The following is a 26,633-nucleotide window of genomic DNA, read 5'->3' on the forward strand; positions in this document are numbered from 1 at the left end:
GGTTATGCTCCATTATACAAAAAAAAATCATACTGAAAATCCTCCTTGTAGGATCTCAAGATCAGAAATCTAGCATGTGAGTGCCGGGATCCGAGAATGAGGCACTACGGAGGCTGTTGGCCCCGGATTCGGCGATCGAGAATTTTGTGAGCCCGTTTTCCGAGTTTGGGGCGTGACATGATGGATGTGAGTTGATAGGTGTACTTGGCATGTATGGGTGTGTAAGAGAGAGAGAGGGGGAGAGAGTTGACTTTGGGGTTGCTCTTGTCCTTGACATGAGGTAATTGATTGATTGATTGATGGGACATGATGTAGAGATTCTCTTGGGATTGCAAATGCGTGGTGTTTTTCTCGAACTAAACGTGGGCCCACATCTCCTAGCCAGGGTATCGGATCGGTATGCAAGACGCGGCGTTGGAACCACGGCGACGGTGTGGTCGCAATGGTACAAGTCTCAGATTGAGCCGACTCAGATCTACGGGATACCACTTAGGGTGGCACGCAAACGCCGATTATAGGTCGCGGATTGCCCGAATTCGACGGGAAAGATCGCGGGAGTCGACGGTACAGTACGGACTAGGATACGGGCCTTACAAAAGATAACTTTTAATCAAGGCTAAAAGATAACTTTTAATCATGATTCCTTAGCAATCGTAGTTAAAAGCAGACTTTAAGTAATCATCCATCCAAAGGATTGCGTAGTGTGCCACACCATCGATCTATGTGGTGTGTTGACTTCATCAGGTTAGGTTCTATGTGCCCCTAGATCCTTACTCTCACTCCAGTGGTAGACTCTCAAGAGTTACAACACCAGGTAGCTGCGCTGCTGCTAGAGGTGGGCATCGGTCTGAATCGGAGCGGATTGGATCAGATCCAAAATGGTAATGGTTTGACTCGAACCCGATCAAATCCGGGTCACCTGACCCGAACAGATCCGATACATGATTCGCCTGACCCGAATCGAGTCCGACTCGGTCAGAGAAACCGAGTCGGATCGAGTTGGGTATGATTCGGATCTTTATGAATATAATTTAACTTTTCATATAATGTGGTCCACTTCAACCTTTAATATATGCTATTTTTTAACTCAAAGCCTAAATTGATATGTCAAAATGGATGAACGGCTTAGATAAAACATATACATCAAGGTGGGCCCCACATCGCTCTGAAAGAGCATTTCACGTGCATATTCATATTTTCACTGGACGTTAATTACTTTACATGCACGGCAAGACTTGCTTCTCACGCAAGCACATGCATAGTTTTGGTTTTTATATATATATTAGTGAGTTGTGTGGGTTTAATCATGGGGTATGTGTTATATCCAAACCGTCCATCCATTTGGTGACCTCGTATTAAGGCTTGAGACGAAAAATAAGACAAATCTAACTATCAAGTAGACAACACGAATTGTTTAATGGCAAAAATCATTCTCTGCTGCTATTTTTAGTCTAGTCGAGATGATCTTTTGATATTATTCATTTTTTGGATAATGTCCTATAATGATCTCTAAAAGTATATGAACGGTGTAGATATACTAAATACATCACTGTGGGGCCCATGTAACTTTGACATCCTTTGAATCGTTCGTACAACTCAGAGCTCGAGGAGCATCAGTGCTCGTCTTCTCACGACACGTAACTACAACAACTCTGTCAATCCCCCATTTTTCTCAAAAAAGGAGGACTTCGATACTCTGGTGGAGTGTGATCGTTGATACGCAGACACTAATAAATTACACAGGTGTTATACAGTTAAATAAAATCAAGCCATTCAAATATTAGCACTAATTTAGATGGACCTTAACTTAAAATTACAGCTATTTATTTAAATTAATTTGTGATCTGAATGGAAAACAGGAAAAGCCTCCTATCTAACGTACAAATGAGTGAATGACCACTAATCAAAAGTTATAATTTTTAAATGAAGTTATTTTTTTCCTGACAACCTATCTGCAATAGGTTCCAGAATTCGAACGGTTAGATTGACTCTGTATATGCCACCGTACACTTCCTCGACACCTGCATATCAACCATCATAATGTGCCAAAGTATCAAATAGCTCCCTCTCTTTATTTCTTTTTGAGAGATTTACTACTATATTCCAGGTCGGGTCTGTTTGGGTCGGTTCGGACACATTCGGTCGGGGTAATCGGATCGGATCTGTTCGGATAGTGTTATCCAAATTTGACTCGAAATAATATCGAATCTGGATTATCATAATCGATCAGGTCCGACCAAACAGTCGGTTCTGTTCGGAACGGTACCGAGTCGGGTTTAGTCGGGTCGGATCCACTGGATCGGGCCTAAGTTGCTCACCTCTATTTGTGCCCTACCATGCATGTGTTATATGGACACTGTAATACATTTTTTAAGATCATTTTCCCAAAAACGAGGCACGAGACATCCAGCCTCTTTCATAAAATCACACGGACTTGGATGAATACAAAACATAAATATTAGCTTGATCCAAAACTTATGTGGCCCTCCAAAAGTTTCAATGATAGGTGCTCAATCTCCCCTGCTTTTTATGTTGTGGCTACTTTAACTTTAGATCCGCCTCATCTTTTTGCCCATGCCCTGAAATGATATCGGAAAATGAATGGATAAAGCGGATATAACATATACATTGAAATAGGAGTGCGTACTGAATTACTCAGTTAGCTCTTAAAATACTAAGTAAAATCAGTTGGGCCCACCTTGAATGTATGTAGTTTGTCTACACTGTCCATCTGTTTTTCCATCTAAATTAAGGGATTGAGCCCAAAATTGAAGCATATCCAAACGTCAAGTGGATCATGCCACAAGAAACAGTGGGTATAGTGATTTCCACCATTGAAACCTTTCTAGGCTCCACAGTGATGTTTATTTGTCATCCAACCTGTTCATAAGATCATACAGACATGGATGAAGGGAAAACACAAATATAATCCTGAAGGGAAAATACAAATATAATCTTGATCCAAAACTTCTGTGCCCCTAAGAATTCTTCAACCGTAGACATTCAATTCAACTGTTTCCTGTGGTGTGGTCCATTCAAACATTATATATACTTTATTTCTGGGCTCATGTCCTAAAATTATCTGGTAAAATTGATGGAAGGAGCGGATCAGATACATAAATCATGGTGGACCTCACAAAGTTTACTCAGTACGGTAAGCCTAGTGAGTTACTCAGTACACAATCCGCTTCGGTATACATCATGGTGGGCCACAAAACTTGGTGACATGAACACACAGCAGATGTCGGTGGTGTCTGCACCACCACGCAATCTGCTTCCCATCCAAACATGCTTTAACATCACACCAAGGGATTGGAGTTGGGCTCAGTAGTTGGAGTATGGCAAACTGAGTCTACCCAGTCGAGTTGTTGATCACATCAAATTTTCTCTCAATGCTGTAAATCATAGCGATCCTACTTCCATCGGTTTACTTAGACAATCTAATTGATCAATCTGAACCGTCCGTTAAGTCACCAAGACATTTCATGGGCCACCATATGCAAAAATCACGCTAATCAATGTGCGAATCCATACTTGACTTGGCCTCTTTTCTTCAGCCATCTCTTTTCAAATCCACCAATTGACGGTTAGGATTGCCTAACAAAAGTGATTCTTTAGAATCATAAGCAATCCATAATGGCGCCAAACAAACAAATGGATTCAATTGTTGAGTGGACCTATTCTTGCATAGACGGTCTCGATGGACTGCATTAAAGGCCATTGATCAAATGGTTAACACTTGTCAGATCAGCATGATACTTTTATGCTAGCTCATTGTAAGTGAACTGGACCTAGAGCTGGGCACGGGATGACTCAACTCGGCAAGCTAGACTCATCCGACTCATTCAGATCCAACTCAATTCGATCGAACTAAGTGAGTGAGTCAAACCGAATTGAGTTGACTTCGTCCAATCCTAACTCAAACGAAGTTGAGTTCAAGTCACCCAACATCTCGGACTCAACTCCACCTGAAATCCAACTCGGTGCTTACTCGACTTGATCCGAAATTCAACTTACACATTTTATTAAAAAAAAAAAAAAAAACACTCATATTTGACATTTTAGATATGAGATATTGCATAGCGGATTTAGGGGCTCCAGTTCTGGCAAGTGTATCTAGGCTTTGGGTGGTGATTTCAGCCCGTAAATACCCACAGCACCTGACTTGACTGGACTCAACCCAGCTTGTTACTTGTGATTAGTCCATGCCAGACCCAGACTCGGATTGGGCCAGGCATGTTGGACTCGTTACCGAGTTGGTATGAGTTCAAGTTAGGCCTATTTCAAAACCAGATCGAGTCAGGTCAACCCTAACTTGTCGCAATTAGAGTCTATTCGCAGCTCTAGGTGGACATAAAGAACGGTACAGATCAATGGATTGGACTGCCCAAGTGTCCCCCATCCAACTAGAACAATTCTCTTCTGGGTTGATTATTTCAAACACTTACCACCAATCCAATCAATGAACATCAGAAAAAGAACTCCAATACCATGGTTATGGAAACCATACCCCACATGTGATGCCACGTGTCACTTTCTCATTAGTCGTCAAAAAAACACATGTACTTCATCCTCTCCTCTTTTATGCAGCTGACTAGAACCACCTGCAAACAAAAAAGCATATTAATTCCTCTTCCTACGAAAACCCAATCTAACATTTCTCTTAAACTCAATCACTTCCAACGCATTTTCTCTTCAATCTCACCAATAAGATGGAGAGAATTTCTTGTTTTAGCAAGCAATTTCAACATGTTCGTCCATTTCAATCCAAATTCGCTTGTTTTACGCCATCTTCCCGGCATCATTTCACCGATCTTTATCGGTTTTTAGTATTCCACTTAAATCCGTTTTGGATTCATCTCTGTTATTTTATCTCTATTTCCTTTGTGGGTTTTCTAGTTTTGAACGTTCTAGACCCGAAGAACTCTTCAAAAAGGCCAAAGAACCTCGACATGTTCTTCACATCAGTGTCTGCCACGACAGTCTCGAGCATGGGGACTGTTGAATTGGAAGTTTTTTCAAATACCCAACTCGTGATTTTAACACTTTTGATGCTAATAGGTGGAGAGGTTTTCACTTCCATTCTTGGTCTTGGTCTTCAATTGATGAAGAACAAGTTCAAAAAACAAGATAAGATCGAAAACAGGGTCGGTTCTGTTACAGCAGAACTCAGCTCTAAGGACCCGACGGCCGTTGATGAGCTTATAGAAATGGGAATTGAGAAAAGGCCCGTTCTCAAACATTCTGAGTTGGGTGATGTAGGATCCGAAATTCAGGAATTTCCTAGTGAGGAATTGAAGTATAGATGTATAAATTACTTGGGTTTTGTGGTATTGGTCTATCTTGTATTAGTTCATGTGATCGGTTCCTCATTGATTTTTTTGTATCTGATCCTTATTTCAAGTGCAAGAGATGTACTCAAGAAGAAGGGGATTCAGATGCAGACATTTGCTATTTTCACGACTGTCTCATCATTCTCAAATTGCGGGTTCTTACCTACAAATGAGAATATGATAGTTTTCAAGGAGAATTCAGGTCTCCTACTGCTTGTTATTCCACAGATTCTGCTCGGAAATACTCTGTATCCTCCGTTCTTGAGATTGGTGATTTGGGTGTTGAAGAAGTTTAGTGGAAGAGTAGAATTCGATCATATGTTGAAGAATCCGAACTTGATTGGATATGATCATTTGCTCCCAAGTCTGCATTGTGTGTTTCTTTCTCTGACTGTTTTTGGGTTTTTAGTGGTGCAGCTGGTGATGTTTTGTTATATGGAGTGGAATTCGGAGGCATTAGTCGGGATGAATTCTTATCAGAAGATCGTCGGCGGGTTGTTTGAGTCTGTAAATTCAAGGCATTCAGGTGAGTCGATCGTCGATCTCTCGACGCTGCCGGCGGCTATCTTGGTGGTGTATGTTGTAATGATGTTAGTCTCTCTCTCTCCCTCTCTCTCTCTCTCTCAGATCATTCGGGTCCTGTTCTTGAAGACCCGGAGAGGATCCGATTAGGTTCTCACCGGTCGAGTAACCCCTGGTTCTTTGGATATAGGCTTTGAGATGGGTTAACGAGAGCATTTACATGGTTAAGCCCACTCATGGATTAGATTGCAAACACATGTGCCACTTTGACATGTGCGAAGGTTAGACCCATACCCGATTTCTTGATGGGTTGAATAAACAGGACCCGGACCCATTAAAATCTCTCTCTCTCTCAATTATGTATTAACATATGCATAGTTCTATTTCATGCATCATCTCTAATCACGTATTAAGAGAGCCTTCATATGCCACACGCGTGCAAGTCAGCTAATTCACACGCCACCTCATATGCTAGCATGGTAGACAGATGAAATATCCCAGCCATCCATTAGGTGGGCCTTCCTGTCTAGCTGTCACTTCCCAAAGATAAAGGTGTTGTATTCATTAGGTTAACCGTGAGATCAGAAATAAATTGACGGGTTATAAAACTTCAGATCACTTTTCATAACCGTACATTTTTCAGTTAATTGAAGCCCACCTAACTAATGGACCGACCTGATTATTGAGATGGGGAATGTGCATATGTACCCCTTCTAATGGACGGCTTGGATATTCCGGCTGTGTGCCACGCTGGCATATATGATGGCGTATGCAGCGGCTGACATGTACACGCGCATGTGCTTAGCAAAACCATGTTTTCAATAAGCGCACGCGCGTGTGCAATAAAACTCACGTGCACGCCACACATGTGCCAGAATGGCACGATAGGTACCAGATTCAATCCATCCATCTGAAGGGAAGACTTATCCTGGCAAACGAAGCAGGTTGATCCGCTGATCAAGTGGGCCACAGTTTTCAAAACAAATGTACGGCTCTCCACTGTTTCCAATAAAGCCCCACATGTTGGACAATATTTTTTTATTTAGGATTTTTAAAATGTACGAGCTCTGACCAATGTGATGGACGGATTAGATCTCATAAGTATTTACCGTGCTGGCACATGTTTTGCGTATACACGAGCTTTACTGCACACGCGTGTGGGCTTAGCAAGTAATTGGTTTCTGAATTTTATTAAGCCAATTCGCGTGTAGAGCCGGGCAAATCTACGCGCTAAGTAACATGCCTACGTGGCATGATTATGTGAGATCCAAGCCTTCCATCAGGTGGACAAGATTGTTTAGATCTGATGAACTAAAAATAAGAACATATCACTCCTTGAAACAGCCACATTTTATAAAACAAATGGACAATTAGAAAAAGGATCATTTTATCGATGCATATTGTACACTGTGGCCCACTTGAGGGGTGAAATAGTCTGATTTTTTGAGCCAGAGTATCCATTCACTCTGGCCACCTGATGGAAAGGTTGTAACTTTCAGACACGTGCCAGTATTACACGTGTGCGTGTGTAGATGGCGAGGTCTCTTCATATGTTCCTACTAAGCAAACCGACCTTTTATTAATGGAAATTTTACAAAACACTAACTATTCACTGTTTAATTTCCATTTTGCTGCCTCTTTCAAGAATGTTTACGGTGAGCTGGCTTCCTCATTTAGTGGTTACAGTGGATTTTGGTGATTATCCTTGGTGTATAAAATAAAATAAAATAAAAGAAAGGCGCAGCATATCATGTTTAGAGTGGATTTTGGTATAATCAAATAAAAAATCGACAAAATTTTTAATCCTAGGCCTAATGTGAGATAATATATTTAATGGTTAGAGCGAATCTCACGTATACATCATGGTGGACCTGTTAAAATCCAAAGATGGGGTATCCTAAAATTCCCTTTAAATCCAAAGATGGGCCATCTTCACGGCGGACCCTACCATCTTTATTACCATTTATGTCCCATGGTATATTGGAAGGGAAGATCTTACGGTACCATAACTTGTGGTACCTTATCTGTAGGTGAAAAGCTCTCCTTTTACTACATTATCTGTTAATGGATTCCTATACAATGTCATGGAATAAGCCTTAGTGGGGTGTACGTCATTTCTCCACAATAAAAGTAGGACCTAAAAATTAAGCTGACCCAAATATAAGGTGGGTCAGCTTACGAATTTGAAAATTTTTTAATATTCAATTACTTTCTATGGTGCAGCCTTTTTAATGATTTTTTGACATCAGATCATGGTGGTAGAGCTCATTTGATGAGTTTGTTGGATGGCAAACACATATGGTGGGTCCTACATAGGCAGATGAATAGATTTTATACACGAGTTAGTATGTATTGCACAATAAGCTTATTTTACACCGTGGAAGTAGAGGGAAATATGCATGTGTAAAATAATCATAAACCCAGGTCATTTATCGATGGGGTGAATATTTGGATAGAAACCAACCCTAGATAGGGGGAAAGATGGGTCTCAAACTCAGCGCTGCAACTTAGGTTTTGGTTAACCACACTCAACTAAATCAACCCAGGTTTGGTTCGGGTTGGGTTAAGTTGTCGATTTATAAATTGATTTAATTAGATTCTAGGATTTATTATTATCCTTGTACAGCTTAAATTAGAGATTGGTAAATATATCTCTTCTATAATAACTTCTCTGTTTTTAGCGCTATATATATATATATATATATATATATATATATATATATATATATAATGCACTTAAATTTTTGGATAGAAACCAGCCCCAAATCAAAGATAGGGCTTCGATAGGTCTGAAACCCAGCCAATTTAGTAATGGGGCTGAACTTTTCAATAGAAGCCAACCTCAAATCAAAGAAAGGGTTTAGATAGGTATCAAACCCAGGCAATTTACTAATGGGGTTGAAGTTTTCAATAGAAACCAATCCCAAACCAAAGATGGGGCTTAGATAGGTCTCAACCTTAGGCATTTTAGTAATGGGCTAAAGTTTTAGATAGAAACTAGACTCAAATTGAAGAGGGTGTCAATGGTAGACACAGTGCATTTCAACACTGAGGTCATGGGTTCTAGCCTCCATCTTGTTGAAGAAGGCTATCCAATTACTGCCAATCACGAAGACCCCAAACAGGTGGATCATCATCGGGCCCTTGATCTTTAAAAGAAAAAAAAAAAACAGACATTCATAATTCAAGTGGTCCACACACGTTGTATGCCCGCCGTTGAAACACTCCCAAGTTGATATTTTTTATTTCCCTTCATCCCGGTGAAATTGTTAAAATTTTGAATTCAAAATTTAAAAGATTCCTAATATGATATTTGAATTCAAAATTTAAAAGATTCCTAATATGATATTTGAATTCAAAATTAAAAGGTTTTTAATAAATTCAAATTTTAAATTTTTTTCTAATAATTTGAATTTAAAATTTGAAAGTTCCCTAATATGGTGGGCTCTGGAATGATTTCAACCATCTTCACTATTTCCAGTAGTGTGGCCACATTGAATCCTAGATTTGCCTCATTTGGGATCATGTCCTAAAATTCACTAGTGAAATTGATTTCCAAAGAGGATATGATGGACCACCCAAAGCTTAGATTTAACTAATCTTTGATTAACTAAATTTCAGGTACCTTCCTCCTTATACAGCATATCTACCCATTGAAGATGATACAAGGTCTCTAGAAAATCGACAAAATGGCCACAAAAGGAGAGGACTATTGAAGAATCTCATACTCTCACCTCCCTCTTATTTGGCTATCTTCATCATTCTCATCTGCATCACAGAGAGAGAAAAGTTATCCCAAGATCCCCTGAATTTCAATGTCTTGAACATCACTGTAGAAGTGGTCAGGTAAGTTTTTTTTATTTATTTATTTAATATCCTTTTCATCTTTTTCTATTATTCTTAGCTACCATTTACCAAACATGATATGTACCCCAAAAATCATAGCTTTGAGATGATCTTAGCTGCCAATTTAGAGGATTTTTGCCCATTGAATGTTCATGGTCGGTTGGAGTTTTCATGAACCACCCATTTTTAACCATCAAAAGTCCTACCGATGGCTCAGATCATATGACCAGAGTAAGATTTTTGGGGTATGACTCATGCAGGATAGATGAACAGTCCAAATGAAGAACATGGTGTGATCCTGTACATGAGTGAAACATCTCTGTATACAAAAGGGTGGTCTTATGCATGAAAACTAAGCCACTCATCCGTTGACCCCACCCCAAAAACTGTTGCGCAGCACACCAGCAACGCAGCGAACCGAGATTCAATCTCCGGTCTCACCTACAAACAATAAACAGAAAGAAATATAATCTAAAATAAGAATCGAAGTATTCCAAACAAACCACAAGACAAAATATACATGAAAAAACCTCAAAAAGGGTAAAAAATTACGGGTGCAAACTTCCACTATGAAGAAAACGAGATTACAAGCAATATACTAACTTCTTCCCTTGGATGTATAGAAAAAACCATTTGTATACATCTTAGAATACCTCTCATAACCCTAAAATAGCCATACGTTTAGGCAACTTCCGTTTCGCACCTCTACGAAAACCACCTCAAATTTATGCAGTCCGTGTAAAATCCGAAAACGAATCTGCGTAACCTCAACTGGTCGAGCAGGCTCCTTGATTGGTCGAGCAGACCCTTGACTAGTCGAGCAAGGGCCTCGACCGGTCGAGCAACTCGGACCCAAAAAATTGCAGCTCGCTGGACTTTGAGTCGAGCGAACCCTCGACTAGTCGAGTAGGCCACTCGACTGGTCGAGCAACCCAATCGACTGGTCGAGCGGCCCTGTCCAGATGTGGGTCCACATCTCAACAATCTCCCACTTGGAGACACATTACCATAAACCTTCATCTTCTATCTGGAGTGCACCACCTCCTCGTCCTCAACCCTGAAGACCAATCAAAACTTAACAGAGCGTCAGCTTCTCCCGTATGACCGCCTTGGTCAGCATATCCACAGGATTCTCACTTGTATAAATCTTCTCCAGAGCAATCAATCCATCTTCTAGTAACGAACGTATGAAGTGTTATATGATGTCAATATGCTTGGTCCCTGAATAAAAGGCTGAATTCTTAGCCAAGTGTATTGCACTCTAACTATCACTGTACAGCTTGCAATCTGCTTGCTTCTTACCCAACTCTTCCATAAAACCTTGCATCCACACCATCTCCTTACACACTTCTGTAACTACAACATATTCTGCTTCCATTGTACTGATAGATACTATCTTTTATAACTGAGAGACCCAACTGACTACAACACTACCCAGAGTGAAGACATAACCTGTAGTGTTTCCTCTGCTGTCGATATCTCCTGCCAAATCTGAATCTACATAGCCTTGTAGCTTGATTTTCGATCCTCCATAAAATAGCCCTACATCCACAGTACCTATCAGTATCTGAGGATCCACTTCACAACTTTCCAATGTTCCTTCCCAGGGTTGTTCATGAACCTTCTAACAACTCCCACTGCTTGAGCAATGTCTTGGCTCTTGCTCACCATAACATACATAAGACTCACAATGGCTGACGCATGTGGGACTTTAGCCATGTAGTCTCGTTCCTCATGCATCTTCACACCTTGCTACTTAGAAAGCTTAAAGTGATTGGCTAATGGAGTGTTAACTGGCTTAACACCTCGCATATTAAATCGATTAAGTACCTTGGCTATGTACTCTGCCTATGGCAAAACTAGTTTTCTGTTTTTCCTGTCATGCTTTATCCTCATGCGTAGGATTTGTTTTGTAGCTCCTAAATCTTTCATGACAAATTCTTTAGACAGTTGTCTTTTGAGATCTGAGATGTCCTTCATGTTTGATTTAGCCACAAGCATATCATCAACGTATAGAATAAGGATGATGAACGGCGTATTAAACTTCTTCAAATAACAACAGTAGTTTGCATGACATCTCTTAAAACTGTTTCCCAACATAAAATTGTCAAACTTCTTGTACCATTGCCTCAGGGCCTGCTTTAGGTCATATAGACTCTTCTTCAGTCTACACACCTTGTTCTCATTTTCTGGTGCCACGTATCCTACTGGTTGATGCATGTATATCTCTTCTTCAAGGTCTCCATAAAGAAAGGTTGTCTTAACATCTAGTTACTCTAGATGTAAGTCCTCTTTAGCCACTTTACTCAAGACCATGCGAATCGTAGACATTTTCACTACTGTTGAAAATATTTCAGTGAAGTCAATACCTGTCTTTTGTTGGAACTCTTTCACAACCAATTTAGCTTTGTACCGTTTCGAACCATTGTGCTTCTACTTTAGTCTGTAAACCCACTTGTTAAGAAAAGCTTTCTTGCCCTTAGATAAAGTGACTAGCTCCCATGTACGATTAGACTCAAGAGAGTCCATCTCATCATCCATGGCCTGCTCTCACTTAACCAGTGTATCTGATGTAATGCCTCTTCAAAATACTCTAGTTCATCATTATCTGTCAGTGGTAGATAATGTAAGGAGGGTGAGTATTGGACCGTGAGTCTCCTCTCCCGAGTAGACTTCCTCACAACTAGTGTCTGCGGCTCTGCCTCACTATGCTCCTGTGCATGTTCATCCTGTAGCACTGTAACACTTGTGTCCGGTAACTCTTCCAACTCTACGAATTCTTTCTCATCAGCTTTATTTTGCTGCACACTGTCCTTATGCATTACTTTTTCATTGAAGGCTACGTATTTGTTTCTGATGATTTTCCTGTTCTCTGTATCCCAAAAATGATAGCCAAAATCATGTTACCTGTAGCCTATAAACGTGCACTTCTTGGACTTCGCATCCAGCTTGTTTATGTGCTCTGCATCAATGTGAACATATGAAGTGCAACCGAACACTCTGACTTCTGGTAGCTCACCATCCAATAGTGCTGAGAGACTTCTATTGATGAGATATGCGGCAATATTCGCAGCATCTATCCAAAACATCTTAGGCAATCCCGCATGTAACCTCATACTCCTGCCATGCTAAAGGATAGTCTTGTTAATGCGCTCAGCCATACCATTCTGCTGAGGTGTCCCTGAAATCGTTTTCTGATGTTTGATTCCATTTGCTACACAATACTTCTCAAACCTCTTATCACAGTATTCTCCCCCATTATATGATCTGAGACATTTTGTTATTTTACATGTCTCGTTTTCTATCATTACTTTCCACTTCTTAAATACATAAAATACATCAAATTTGTGCTTTAAGAAATAAACTCATAGTTTTCTGCTGGCATCATCAATAAAAGAAACAAAATAACGTGAGTCACCAAGAGATGATACATGTGTCGATCCCCACACATCAGTGTGTACAAGCTCCAACAGATGCGTTTTTGGAGCGCGTCCTGTTTTCTTGAAACTTACCCTCTTCTGCTTGCTATATATGCAGTCCTCACAGAATTCCAAGTCAATAGACTTTAGCTCTGTTAGCTTCTCTTTTGACAATAACATTTTCATCCACTTCTCACTCATATGTCCCAACCTCTAATGTCATAACTGTCCATTCACTCCAGTTGATGCAACTACGAGTAAACTATACGATCCTCAAGTCACGTACAAAATACATTTCTTCTTACCTCGAGATATCACCAAGGCACCTTTTGTGATCTTTCAGGAATCACTAGTGAATGTCGTCACATATCCGGTCTCGACCAGCTGCCCTACTGAGATCAAGTTCCGTTTCAAACTTGGTACATGACTGATATACTTTAATTTCAAAGTCATTCCGTCTTTCTGACTTCTTTTTTTTTTAGTTAGCTCGTTAGTACACACCCATGTCAGTACACACACTCCATGTTAGCCAACCCCGCTAGGGATCGATAGTAAGACCTCAAGTGTTGAAACGAGGTATCTCCACTCAGTCTGCTAGTTGAGCTATGGATCTGGGTGTCCTTCTTTCTGACTTATATGAACATCTCCCTTTCAAAAATATTGCACGGCTCATCATCACCCAGGTAGACTCTCCCCAAGTCACGAGACACATAATCATGCAAAACTTCCTTACACGAAGTGGCATGAAATGAAGCACCCGAGTCTATGACCCAAGACTCATTTCTCCCATCAAGAGACAAGATCAACGCCTCTATGTCACTCTCCTCAGATAGATTCACCGAATCTTTCCCACCTTGAGAGTTTCTTTTTTGTTTCTTAAGCGCCCTGCAATCGCGTTTCATGTGCTCATTCTTCCCACAATGCCAGCACCCGTCTTTATCTTTTAGTCCCTTGGACTTCTTCCTTGACTTAGAACGTCTTTGTTTATTGCTTCCTTTATTCAGCGATCTTCCTCTTCCTTCAATATTTAGAGCATTTCCTGAATCCCGTGAAACTTCTGATACCTTTCTTCTAGATTTTTCGCTGAGAATTAAACCGGCCACGTCATTGAATTTCAGCTTTGTCGATCCTTCAGAATTACTCACAGCAATCATCAAACCATCCCAACTGTCTGGCAAACTGGACGAGATCCATAACGTCCTGACCTCATCTTCAAAAACAATATCAAAGGATTCCAATTGGCTCATGACTATATTGAACTCGTTTAGATGTTCAGTCACGCTCCCACCATTTGACATCTTCATTTTTAATAGCTGTTTCATAAGATAAAGATGCTGAGGGTTTCTCATACATCGTAACTAGGGCTTCCATTAATTCTTTCGTGGTCTTCATCTTGAATATATTGAAGGCGACGCTCTTAGACAAAGAGAATCAGATCGTTCCTAAAGCCTTCTGATCCAATAAAGACCATTCATCATTTGTCATCTTCTCTTGTTTCATTAACTATCACTGTACAGCTTGCCATCTTTCTCTTTTCCTCCTAGAGGAATATAGAGGTCCTTCTAATGCAAATAATCATTCATCTGCATCTTCTAGAAGGCAAAATTTGAACCATCAAACTTCTCAATTATAGTCTTCCCTTCTTCCATCATCGCTCCCACTTGAACTAAACCAATAGCTGTGATACCAGTTGTTGCGCAGCACACCAATAACGCAATGAACCGAGATCCAATCTTTGGTCTTACCCACAAACGATAAACAGAAAAAAAATATAATCTAGAAGAAGAATCGAAGCATTCCAAACAAACCACAAAATAAAATATACGTGGAAAAACCCTAACAATGGTAAATAATAATAAATAAATAAATAAATCATAGGTGCAAACTTCCACTATAAAGAAAACGAGATTACAAGTAATATACTAACATCTTCCCTTGGATGTATAGAAAAAAAAAAAAAATCATTTGCATACACCTTAAAATACCTCTCATAACCCTAGAATAACCCTAGGAACCCCTATTTATAGTTTAGACAACTTCACTTTCGCATCTCTACAAAAACCGCCTCATATTTACGCAGTCCGTGTAAAATTCGGAAACAAATCTACATAACCTCGACTGGTCGAGCGGACCCTCGACTGGTCGAGCAAGAGCCTCGACCAGTCGAGCACCTCAGACCCAAAAAATTACAGTTCGCTGGACTTTGAGTCGAGCAAACCCTTGACTGGCCGAACGGTCCTATCTAGATGTGGCTCCACATCTCAACAAAAACTACAGAGGTCAGATGACCCTAGCCAACTAACATCTTGGATCTCATACATGTGTGCCGTGTGCACAGACGTTTAGTTTTAGAAGGAGATGATTCTTGTTGAACAACAGATCAAGACAAGACAAGTGCTAATGTTAGGTGGGCCACAAGTATAACTTTTGATGGAGCAAAGTTGAAAATCTGTCGGCCGTCTTCGACAACAAAAATAACAACGGTACTGAATATTCCTTCGATGCCAAAAGAATGGGCTGACAGTTGAGATGATAGCAGATAAGAAACACAGGACAAGCTCTACCCACTAGCGCACTTCTACTTGTAGTGGTGAAAATCAGTGTTATCAAACAATCATGCACAAACACAATCACGAGTGCATGACAAAATAACCAAGGATATCCCACTTCTTTTTTTTAAGACCATGCAATTAACCAACTACCATCCAGCCATGGGCTCCAACTTAGGGGTGCAGCTTGGGCAGGTTGGGTCGGGTTGAGGATGAGCCCTGCCCCAGCCTGACCTCAAAAGGACCCAACCTGTGAGTCGACTCGACCCAAACACAAACCAATTTCGCAACGAGTTACCCAAGGACCCTTTGGTTGTCCAGTTTGTCTGTGGATGGGAATTTCTATCTGTTGATGGGCATGAACCAATTGCATTCCATTTTTTGGGAGGTTTTCTTTTCTTTTTTTTTTCTTTTTTCTTTTTTTTTATTTTTGGTGTGGATCTAGAAATCCGTATGTCCACAACCATTGATAGGAATCAGACATTGATTTCTGATGTTGTAATCAATTACTCTTTACTAGCAGGGGTGGACATGTTGGTCTTTTATCCCTTGTTGCCCATCAGCATTAATTTAGATCTTTTCTCGAGAATAATCAAATATTTGTTAGACCCAACCCAACCATTTCAACAGTGAAGCCTGAGTGAAATCCAGGCCCCAGGTTGCCTCTCCCTATACAAGACCATACGATGTTCAACCTCGTTATATGCCTGGTTCCCACCCCAACCTTTCCATCATCCAAACCGTTCATCTAGCGAGTCCATCGGTATGACTATGCCCTAACCTCCTATACTGGCCATCCAAGTAGTGGCTTGCAGATACGCACAACTAGAACCAGTTGTTCACAATCGACTGAGAAATTCTGTCAATTGGATCATACGGATGGTGGAGATTCCAAGGCATCTATCCACAGCATGTCTAACCACAAAAATGTTTTAGACCACCAAAAGGTGGGCCCCACATGATCTAGCCCCACTCCTGACTGATTAATACTCCACATCCACATTTGTTTCGGCTGCCACTGGTTACACACCCTATTTTTGAGTGATGAGGCCCCAAAAAAGGGTGAATGATCATAGGTTTGAAATAAGACCGAATTTAAGAAATCTTGTAGGACACCCTCACCATCCACCATGAGTCCCATCCTATAAATGATTTAGATCATAGAAACATGACCCTGGGTCCATACAAGTGTCTTTGAATCATCTACTCCAAAGGCGACCCACTTGATATTGGGCCTTGGCCTTTGGGCTAAGCTTAAGGGTCCAAGCAGTGGCCCTATTAGGGCTGGGCTGCCTCGCCCATTGCCACACCTAGTTTTCAGCTGAAGTGTTTGCCATATGTTTGCAGTGCATATGGAAATGTGGGTTTCACAACAGGCTACAGCTGCCAACGGCAATTGAAACCTGACAGTAACTGTAAGGATGCGTGGTACGGATTCGCAGGGAGATGGAGCAATAAGGGAAAGATCATCCTCATCGTCGTCATGCTCTTTGGGAGAGTGAAGAAATTCAACATGAAAGGTGGTAAAGCCTGGAAGCTTAGCTAGCAGTCAAGGACATCTGATGTTTTTGTGTGTGGTTGAGATGTTTGAGAGCTGTTGTATAGCATAAACAATAGGTATGTTTTGAACTACAGTAGTAATTGTGAAATATAGCAGATGTGGCATATTACAACCATTACAGTGATGCACGCATACAACGGCAATAGGTATGTTTTCAACTACTATAGTAATGGTAGTTTTGGTCAGTTTTGGTATCTTATCGTCATTGCAGTGCTCATGTACAAGGGACACACGTATATTTTCAACTATAAGCAATGGTAATTATGACAGTTGTGGTATATTACCATAGTTGTGCTGCATGAATACAAGAAGCTACGTAAGGTCACTGATCGGCATCTCAACTGTACACATGGCACATGTCCAGGTCAATCAGAACCGCTGATCCAGCGGGGCATCAGACCGACAGACAGATAATACCCTAAAGGTCAGAATGATTTAAAATACCTAGCCATCCAATCAGTGTAATTTACGCCTATCAAATATAGAGCTTGGCTCTTTTCTTTTTTCCCTATTTTTTTCCGTCTTGGATATTTTTACCAGTTGTCCATTCTCGTTTCTCCAACCACCAATGAGTTTGATACGAGAGTCCAGTCGCTGTATTTCTTTTATCTATATCCCATCCAAATGGTGGCCCACCCAACAAATGGTTCCAATTGCCCCAGAACTGCACCAAGTGTCAGGCTAGCGACAAATACTGGCATATGCTACCGTAAGATCACTGATCCACGAAAAGAAACACCTGCACAATAAGTCTCTCTCCACAAATACTGACATATGCCTTTTTCCATTAAGCAAACAAAATCATCACACTAAATAATTACTTGTACAAAAGATGACATTTATGGAAAACAAGGGCCCGCCTAACTAATTCTAACATCCTCCTAGTATAAAACCAACTGTACAGGATATGAAGTACAAAGAGGAGGATCTGTCAAGAAAGGTGGAAGAGGCTCATTTACAGAGGTTACCGCAGAGTGATACACTTGTAGCTTAGTCCATAGATAATCTGTGAATCCCAGTTGTTTTAGTATCCATCATCGTCTGGGGTGAGGAGATCAAAATTCAGCATGACATCCAGTTCACTTGGGGTCTGTGCTCATGATAAGCAGCAGTCCAAAGGTTTTATACACGGCAGCTTTTTAGTTTCTTTAGTCTCGAATCAGGTCCTTGAAAGACTCCCATGCCTCATTCAAGTCCTTTTCATGTGCGGAATGGTTTCTCATGTTTTGAGAGTGAGGGTTCTGAGGGCGCACTGATCCAGTTGCTCTTTCTTGTGGTTGGTTTGTTGAGGCACTTGGTTGAGCTGTCGGAATGGTGATGCATGGAACTGGATTAGAAAGGCAATAAAATATATTGAAAGGAGAACAGTTGAAGTGAATTAGACTCTGTTGGCAAGGCACTGAAAACAGCATGAGCTAAAATGAAATATAAGAACTCTATTTGGTATGGACATGCAAAAGCATCAACCATCACATTCACACCAAAAAGCAAGCATGAAAACACATGGAAAGAGAGACTGAGAAGCTCCGATGGGCACCAAAAAAATAATAAATAAAAAACATGAATGACTGAGTTGTTGCATGGTCACTTCAGATCAAGATCTTATTTCAATTGCAGTGTGCTTTGCACCATTGGTGGCACCTAGTAAAATGGACAGATCATAGCAAAATTACCTGCAATGGACTGTGAGAAAGTATAAGTAAATGAACCAGCATTCAACCACACATAGGAGGAAGAGTGCAATGTATCATGAACTTTTTTTTCTTTTTTTCTTTTTTGAAATGATAATGTTTCGTGAGCATTAGAAGCTTGAATTCGAAAAAACAAAAACAAAAAACAACAAAAAGAAAGAAAAGAAAGGAAAAAAATATAAAGAAAAAGAATGATTAAAAGCACATATATATAGCCATCATTTCGTTTTTATGATCTTCCTTTACTCTTAACCATAAGCAATTACCATCAACACTGCACTTTAAAACTTTTTTCAGAAAACTCACTATAAAGCATTCATACTGCAAAAAGAGAGGATAGTTAAATGCGCAAGATATATATATATATATCAGGAACCCCTCTGTACATATGGCATGCATGTGTGCCAATCCAAACCATCCACATATGGGCCCTAAACCACAAAATCACAATGGATGGACAGCCCCGTCTGCTCTGTGGCTGTTAAATGGACAGCTAAAGGAAAAAGGTCAACAGTACAAATTCAGCAACCAAATGACCATAGATCGCATGGTTGGGTAGTCCAGTCAGTGTGGTTTTTTGGTCAGGCCCAAGATTTGGACAGTTTAGACTGAGGTACATGCACACCGTGGGTATAGTGGGGGTGTGTATTCCATTAGTACACTTCATATGTTTCATGTGTATGCTTATGATATAATGATCATCAGGCAGAGAATGGTAATTCCTAATAGCTCTAAATCTAAGGTCTTTATCACTAAAAACTGAGTGCAAGCTGAAGGCCAGTTGCCCGTAATCTAAAGCCACCCAAGATCTATTAGCTTTGCGGATTTATTCATTATCAATAGAAGCATGTGCCCCAAACAGCATAAGCTTTCTACAAGTGTGAGGTCGATACAGCCAAAAGAATATGTTCTTTCACACCTTCTGAAACCAGGTCAGAAAAGAAGTTTACCTTTGCTGGGCTTGGGTGGCTTAATGACATCTCTTGAAGCTGCACTGGGTGAAAGAGGCCTTTTGGCAGGAGCGGGCTTTGATAAAGATTCAGGCTTCTTTGAAGTTAAAAGGGCAGAAGATAGAAGAGCCTCGACGGCTTCACGTTGTTTTTTCCTCAACGCAATCAAATCTTTAGGTGAACCAGCTTGAGTAGAAGCCTTACCACCACCATTCACCTCTTTCTCTTGATGACTACTTTCAGCAGAGGGCAGTGAAAGCTTCAAGTTACTCTGACTCGAATCACCAGATACACCACGCTCAGAAGATGTTGACTTTCTCTTCGATGCAGCCCGTCTAGAAGTTCTAACACTAGCTTCCTTCTCCAGTTGTACATCAGGGCATAAGCATTTGCTCAGATTTTCACTTGTATCTTTCTCCTTACCCGTATGCACAACATGAGCTAAGTTAGCTTGCTGTTCTCCAACCTTTTTGCCATCACCTTCATGTTTGGAAGATCTAACACTAGCATCCTTCTCCGATTGTAGATCAGAGCATACACCCTGACTTCTCACTTTTTTGCTCGTATCTTTCTCCTTACCTCTACGCACAACCCGAGCTAAGTTATCTTGCTGTTCTTCAATATTTTCACCTTTCTCTTGGTGACCACCTTCACTAGATGGCGGTGAAAGCTTTGAGTTTCTCCAACTCAAATCACCAGACGTACCATGCCCAGATGATGTCAATCTTGTCTTTGATGCTTCCCATCTGGGAGTTTTAATACTAGCATCCTTCTCCGGTTGTACATCAGCACGTATACCCTCACTCGATTTTTCACTTGTATCTTTCCTCTTACCTGTACAGACAACACTAGCAAAGTTACCTTGCTGTTCTTCAATCTTTTCAACTTTATCTTCGCGCCTTCCTGCCGTGGTTGATTTCACATCCTTTGGAGGTCCACAGTCCTGCGGAGGAAATACTGCAGATGGACTGTCACCGTCTGCTGACGTTCTATGCTTTCTAACAGTTCTTGAATCACAATCAGATATATGCCTCCCTTTCCGCTTTTCACCTCTGCGGTCTAACTTTTTAGTACTCCCTTCATGAGCATATTCAGCATTGATCCCAGTTTCTTTAATACTCTGTCTACCTTTATTTTCAACCTTTTTGGCATGCTTCAGATGTCTTGAATGAGAATCCAAACTGGTCGGGCTGAGTTTTCTCATGGACGAGGATGATTGCTTCCTAAGAATGGACTCATATGGCCTTTCCATTGATATGACCAGATCTCTTTCTTTAGCATTGTTGAGAAGTGCAGCCCAGTTGATATTTGTCTCCAATGTCCTTGAATTACCAACAATCCACAATGAGAGCTTGGCCCGTGTCAAAGCAACATTCATCCGTCTTACATCCGCAACAAAGCCAATGACTCTTGAGTTGATCCCAGGAGCTTTAACACTCTGATCCGAAGCCCTCACTGTAGAAAGTATAAGTATATCAACCTCCCGTCCTTGAAATCCGTCAACAGTGTTGAATTCCATATCCGCAGTAGCACCAGGCCCAAAAGCATTATTAAACCTTGAACGCAACAAAGAAAGTTGACTCTTGTAGGGAGTTATAATGCCTATTCTTCCGCCAAAAAATTCTGATGGGTACCTGTTTCAAAAAGTTCATATTAGAATGAGCAAAGGCAAAGAACACAGTAGCATCAGCCGACACTCCTACAGATGGACAAAGGTGATACCTTTTCTTGAAAAACCTGAGTACTTCGACAGCAGCATTGGCCTCTGACTCATTATAGAGGGACAGTCCACCAGAATTCTTCCCATGTTGTTCTACGCCATCAATGACGTCAAAGAAAACATAAGGTCCAAGGTACACGCTCTCATGAAATGGTGCTGATTTACTACCCATCTGATTTCCATTAACCAATTTGTTTTCATAAAAGTGTAGTGAAGGGAATTGACAGATCTCTGGGTGCATCCGGTACTGAAGGAAAAAATAACAGGATATAAACTTGTCAAAAAACAGCCTTTTCACAAAGAGGTACATTATACAATGCTCTGGATAAGAGATTGTAGAGTTATATTTGTGTTTTCAGTCTGCAGTGAGGCCCATGATTCATTGATCCAAAATATTGAGATGATGGGACTTACCATGGATGCCCAATGCACCAAAACAATCCCCTCAATTGGAAGATCCTAACTATAGAATATTCGGTCTTTTATTGGTTAAATGGGAACCATCACTGTTTTTTTCCCTTGACCATTTCTTTGCTGGCTGCCTATTGAGAGGTTTGGGATTTCTCCATCTGGGAGATTTGACAATGGAGCCCATAATATCAATCACTGAAAAATGGACCTCATTTCTACAAACTGAAAGCCAAAAGGTACAGAACAATCATGCAGCCTCAGCATCAAGGTGTCCCGTATCGGTATTGGTTGGCGTAACGGTGCCCTCCGAAACTGATACGGATACGGGGGCATAACGGTGATACAGGGGCGTAACGGCCCGTAACAACGCAATTTTATTTTTTTTGGCCAAAAAAATATGAAAAAATATGGATTAAATCCGGAATATTCTAAGCATTCCAAATATGTATTCATTTATAAATTGGAACATGTTTATGGTGGTGTAACAGTCCACTCTTTGGTGAGAAGTTGTATCAGACTGTCTAATGAATTTATGGACCAGATAACCTGAATTTGACTACAAAATTCATATATTTAATTTTCTAAATATCTAATTTATATACTTAACAATATGATATCATTTCTCCCAATAGTTCTTTTAAAAAATGAAATTAAATTCAGGTAGATCGCGTTGCCAATTTGGGGCTAATTTGAAGGACCAATCCATGCCCCAAATCAGCCTCAAATTCATGCAATTTATTGGCATTATCCCACTTGTGAATTGGTGGACATTTATTGGATAGTGAATCATGAAAAAAAAATCAAAAGGCCCTATTTTAAAAAATAAGCGTCCACAAATTAACAATTAAAACTATTCAAACAATTTGATTTTGGCATTTTGAGTTAGCAATTACAGTCCATAATTTAATTGGTAAATTTTAAGTTAATACATGTCTCGTGTACAATTTTTTAAAGGCCCGAATTAGGTAGGACTCAGATTGTGAAGTGTAGCACACGAGTGTCAAAGTTTTTTGGACCCCACTCGTGATGAATGTGTTATATCCACACCGTCCATCCATTTTGCCAAATAATTTTAGGGCATGAGCCCAAAAATGAGGCAGATCCAAAGCTCAGGTGGACCACACCATAAGAAACAATAATAATTAAACGACTATCATTAAAAATTTATCGGGGCTACAAAAGTTTTAGATCAAGCTGACATGTGTGTTTTCCCTTCATCCACGTTAGTGTGACCCTATTAACAGGTTAGATGGAAAATAAACATTACAGTGGACCCTAAGAAATTTTTAATGGTGAGCATTCTATAACCACTGTTTCCTATGCTGTGGTCCACCTGAGATTTGGATCTTACTAATTTTTTGAATTATAACCTAAAATGATGTGGCAAAATGGATGGACGGCATGGATAAAATACATACAGCATGGTGGGGCCCATGTGGCACGTGTAGATTTTATTAAATTGTGCAACATGCTGCGTAACGCGCACTAGTCCATTCATTTGACGCAAGCAAGTCCTGTGGGTCTGATCATGAGGTATGTGTTATATCTAAACCATCCATTCATTTGACGAGCTCATGTTAAGGCTTGACACGAAAAATAATACAGATCTAATTATCAAGTGGACCACACTGCAAAAAGCAGTGGGGGATTGAACGTCTACCATTGAAACCCTTTTTGGGATCATAAAACTTTTAGATCAATATGAAATTTGTTTTTCCTCTTCATTCAAGTCTTTTTGACCTTTTGAACAGATTGGATGGAAAATAAACGTTATGGTGGGCCTACAAATTTTTTAACGGTGAAAATCATCATCTCGCTGCTATTTTTGGTGTGGTCCAAACAATCTTTGGATACGATTCATTTTTTGGCTAATGCTCTAAAATGATATTTAAAAATAGATGAACGGTGTAGATATAATAAATACATCGTTGTGGAGCCCATGTAACTTTGATCTCCTTTGAACCGTTCGTACAACTCAGAGCTCGAGGAGTGTCAGCGCTCATCTTAACATGACACGTACCTACAGTGGCTATACTACACCAGTGAAACCGCTTCCGATTTCAAAAGAAAAAAACGGGAGAGGGAAACCGAAAAGAAAAGGAGGGAAAGAAGAGGGGAAGAGAGAGAGAGAGAGAGAGAGAGAGAGAGAGAGAGAGGAGGAGGAGGAGGAGGCCCGGGCCGAAGAGGAAGAAGAAGAAGAAGAAGAAGAAAAGGTATGTTTTTTTTCTTCTTCTTTTTTTTACCATTTTTTTTTTCATTTTTCTTTAAGGTTATGGACCGTAACGTTTGTTACGGTACCGTAACGGCTGTTATGGTCCCGTAACGGCCATTACGAACCCAAAAAACAGAGGTGCCCCGTTTCGGGGCCGAATCGCGTAACGGTTGATGCCGTTACCGTTACATATCAGCTGTTACGGCCGAAACGTAACCGATTTGGGATACCTTGCTCAGCATATATAATACTACCTTTCTCAAGCATCTTCATTGGGATGAAATTCCATCTCAATAATTGAATTTTCCTTTTCTTTCAGCAAAAGTTACGAGACTGACAAAGGGGAAAACAGATCATGCACAATTGTGCAGGTCTTCTTTATCTCAAATCACAGGAAAAAAGATACAGCAAAGACAGTTCTCAAAATACAAGGATTGGTTATGTCATCATCATCATCAGTGTTCATCATTCTCGCAGTCATCATCAAAGCCTTTCATCCAACTATTTGATTTCAGCTTCAGAATCCTATTTCACCAATCATTCCAAGGACCTATCCTCAGTACGCGTACATGCCTTTGCAACTCTTCACACCAACTTGATCCAAATCCTCGCAGGTCTTTCCTTCATCTCCGTCTTATCAACACCATCCTGGGCCCCAATAATCACACCTCAACAAAACACAAGCTGGCTCTGCAGCTCGGTTGGTACAATCCACTCCAAAATTCTAAATGCCTAGCAAGTCTAGAGTTCAAAACATTGGCAAATCTGGAGTTGAATTCAAAGGGAATGTGTTGTTGATTTACTCTAATCATGAAGTTTTTGAAGAATCTCGCTCAGTTATGCCATAGGTATGTTCTTCTTCTTCTTTTCTTTTTCTTTTTTCCTTTCTTTCTTTCTTTCTTTTTTTTTTTCTTTTTTTTTTTTTGAAATTTGCCATAGGTATGTTCTTGCGAAATTGTTTCGAAAAATATACTAACAATTGATAAGTAACTTCAATTCCAAATCCAAAAAGTATTCAGTAACTGGATGCAACAAATAGTAATTTACAGGGCACTTTACAATGTTGTTTTTACCTGTTCAGTAAGCATTATTACAGGGTGACCAGCTCTTTGTAAACGCTCAAACATGCTGCACTCGTAAAGAAATTTACTGGCAACATTAGAAAGAACTGTCGCAGGAAGCTGCTTTGGATCACCAACCTTCAAGAAGAGATTTCAAATTAGGCTCAACCATTGATCATTAATCAGGTATTTTCCAAATCCATGAAGCAATTACCATAATACATTTGGTTCCATTTGATTTTAGAAGCTGTAAAGGAATCAGAGTCGCCGGTTCAAGAGCCTAAATTTGTAAAAAAAGAAAGCAAAATCAGCAGAGTAGGGTTCATAAAACCAAAATCTGGTTCAGTGTTAAAAATAAATAAATAAACAGCTAACAGATCAACATGTAGGATAGAATGAAGAAATATACTTGAGCTGCTTCATCAATAACAACAGCATCAAACAGAGAATCTTCAGATGGGTTTCCAAATCTGTAACCAGAGATGGGTTCTGAGCAAACTCCATAAAGATCACCACCACAGCCACTGAGAGTAGTCATCACTATTTCGGCTTCCCTTAAGATTGCTTTGCGTAATTTGTGCTTTAGTGCTTTGACTTCTTCGGAAGATCTCCTTTCTCGGGACTGAGCAGCCGCTAGATCCACACAAATAGCTTTCTTTTGTGCATACAGAACTTTGAGCTTCACCCCAATTACTTCATCTGACATTTCCTGCTTGGCATCCTCTTTAAGGTCCCCATCTTCTGAAAGGCTTTTCGCATCCACATTGCCATCTCTTAAGTTAGCACGTTTAGACTCATAGAACCGAATGCTATCAACTAATTTTTCTAATTTAGAACGGAGTGCCATGGAAGAATCACTGTCCGTATCATTTTTTGCATCACTTCCATTCATCTTTTCTTCTGCCAAACGTTGCTCAACCAGAGTATCAATGAAGAAAGGCAGCGAACTAGGATGAACGGTTTTTGCATTTCCAACCCTCACTAGGTAAGGTTTGTACATCTTTCCATCATTGCCATAAAGACCATCAGTAGATATTCTTGACACCAGTTCATCCACTGCAGCATTTGATTGAGCACAAAGGAGCACCCTTCCTCTTGAAGAACTTTCAATTGATCCGGAACTTTTTTCCCCTTCCTTAGCCAACTGTTTAGCAAAAGCTGCATCCTGCCAAGCTCTTGCTATTGCGACAGACTGGCTAATCTGGGTTCTGGGATTTATGCCTGTCGTACTTACTGGCCTTGAACTGCTAGTAAATGTTTTTGAGGAATCGTTCTTTTTCGATGCACCTAAAGCCAGCAATCCACTCACAATAGCAACAATTGTCTTGGTCTTCCCGGTACCTACAAATGGGTGCAAA

At 40.3% G+C, this 26,633-nt stretch overlaps 2 protein-coding genes across 4 annotated transcripts in view; one reads left to right on the top strand and one right to left on the bottom strand.

Moving 5' to 3' along the window:
* Positions 1–4,607: 4,607 nt before the first annotated feature.
* On the top strand, positions 4,608–17,354 carry LOC131256611 (cation transporter HKT1;3). The gene is made up of 3 exons (XM_058257537.1): positions 4,608–5,923; positions 9,477–9,701; positions 17,017–17,354. Exons 1-3 carry the CDS (start codon positions 4,713–4,715, stop codon positions 17,213–17,215), a joined length of 1,635 nt encoding a protein of 544 aa, XP_058113520.1. The 5' UTR covers positions 4,608–4,712; the 3' UTR covers positions 17,216–17,354.
* A 631-nt stretch (positions 17,355–17,985) lies between these two features.
* The window catches only part of LOC131256610 (uncharacterized), a 29,216-nt gene continuing 20,568 nt past the window's right edge, over positions 17,986–26,633 (bottom strand). For all 3 annotated transcript variants that reach the window (XM_058257534.1, XM_058257535.1, XM_058257536.1), the window contains 6 exons: positions 25,685–26,616; positions 25,490–25,555; positions 25,288–25,413; positions 21,594–21,838; positions 19,872–21,505; positions 17,986–18,533 (listed from right to left, as the gene is read on the bottom strand). In XM_058257534.1, the coding sequence (XP_058113517.1) occupies positions 18,379–18,533; positions 19,872–21,505; positions 21,594–21,838; positions 25,288–25,413; positions 25,490–25,555; positions 25,685–26,616 (3,158 nt within the window). In that variant the 3' untranslated portion in view covers positions 17,986–18,378. The remainder of the gene's footprint in view (positions 18,534–19,871; positions 21,506–21,593; positions 21,839–25,287; positions 25,414–25,489; positions 25,556–25,684; positions 26,617–26,633) is intronic.

Source organism: Magnolia sinica, chromosome 9 (genome assembly GCF_029962835.1).
Source record: "Magnolia sinica isolate HGM2019 chromosome 9, MsV1, whole genome shotgun sequence".
Taxonomy (NCBI): Eukaryota; Viridiplantae; Streptophyta; class Magnoliopsida; order Magnoliales; family Magnoliaceae; genus Magnolia; species Magnolia sinica.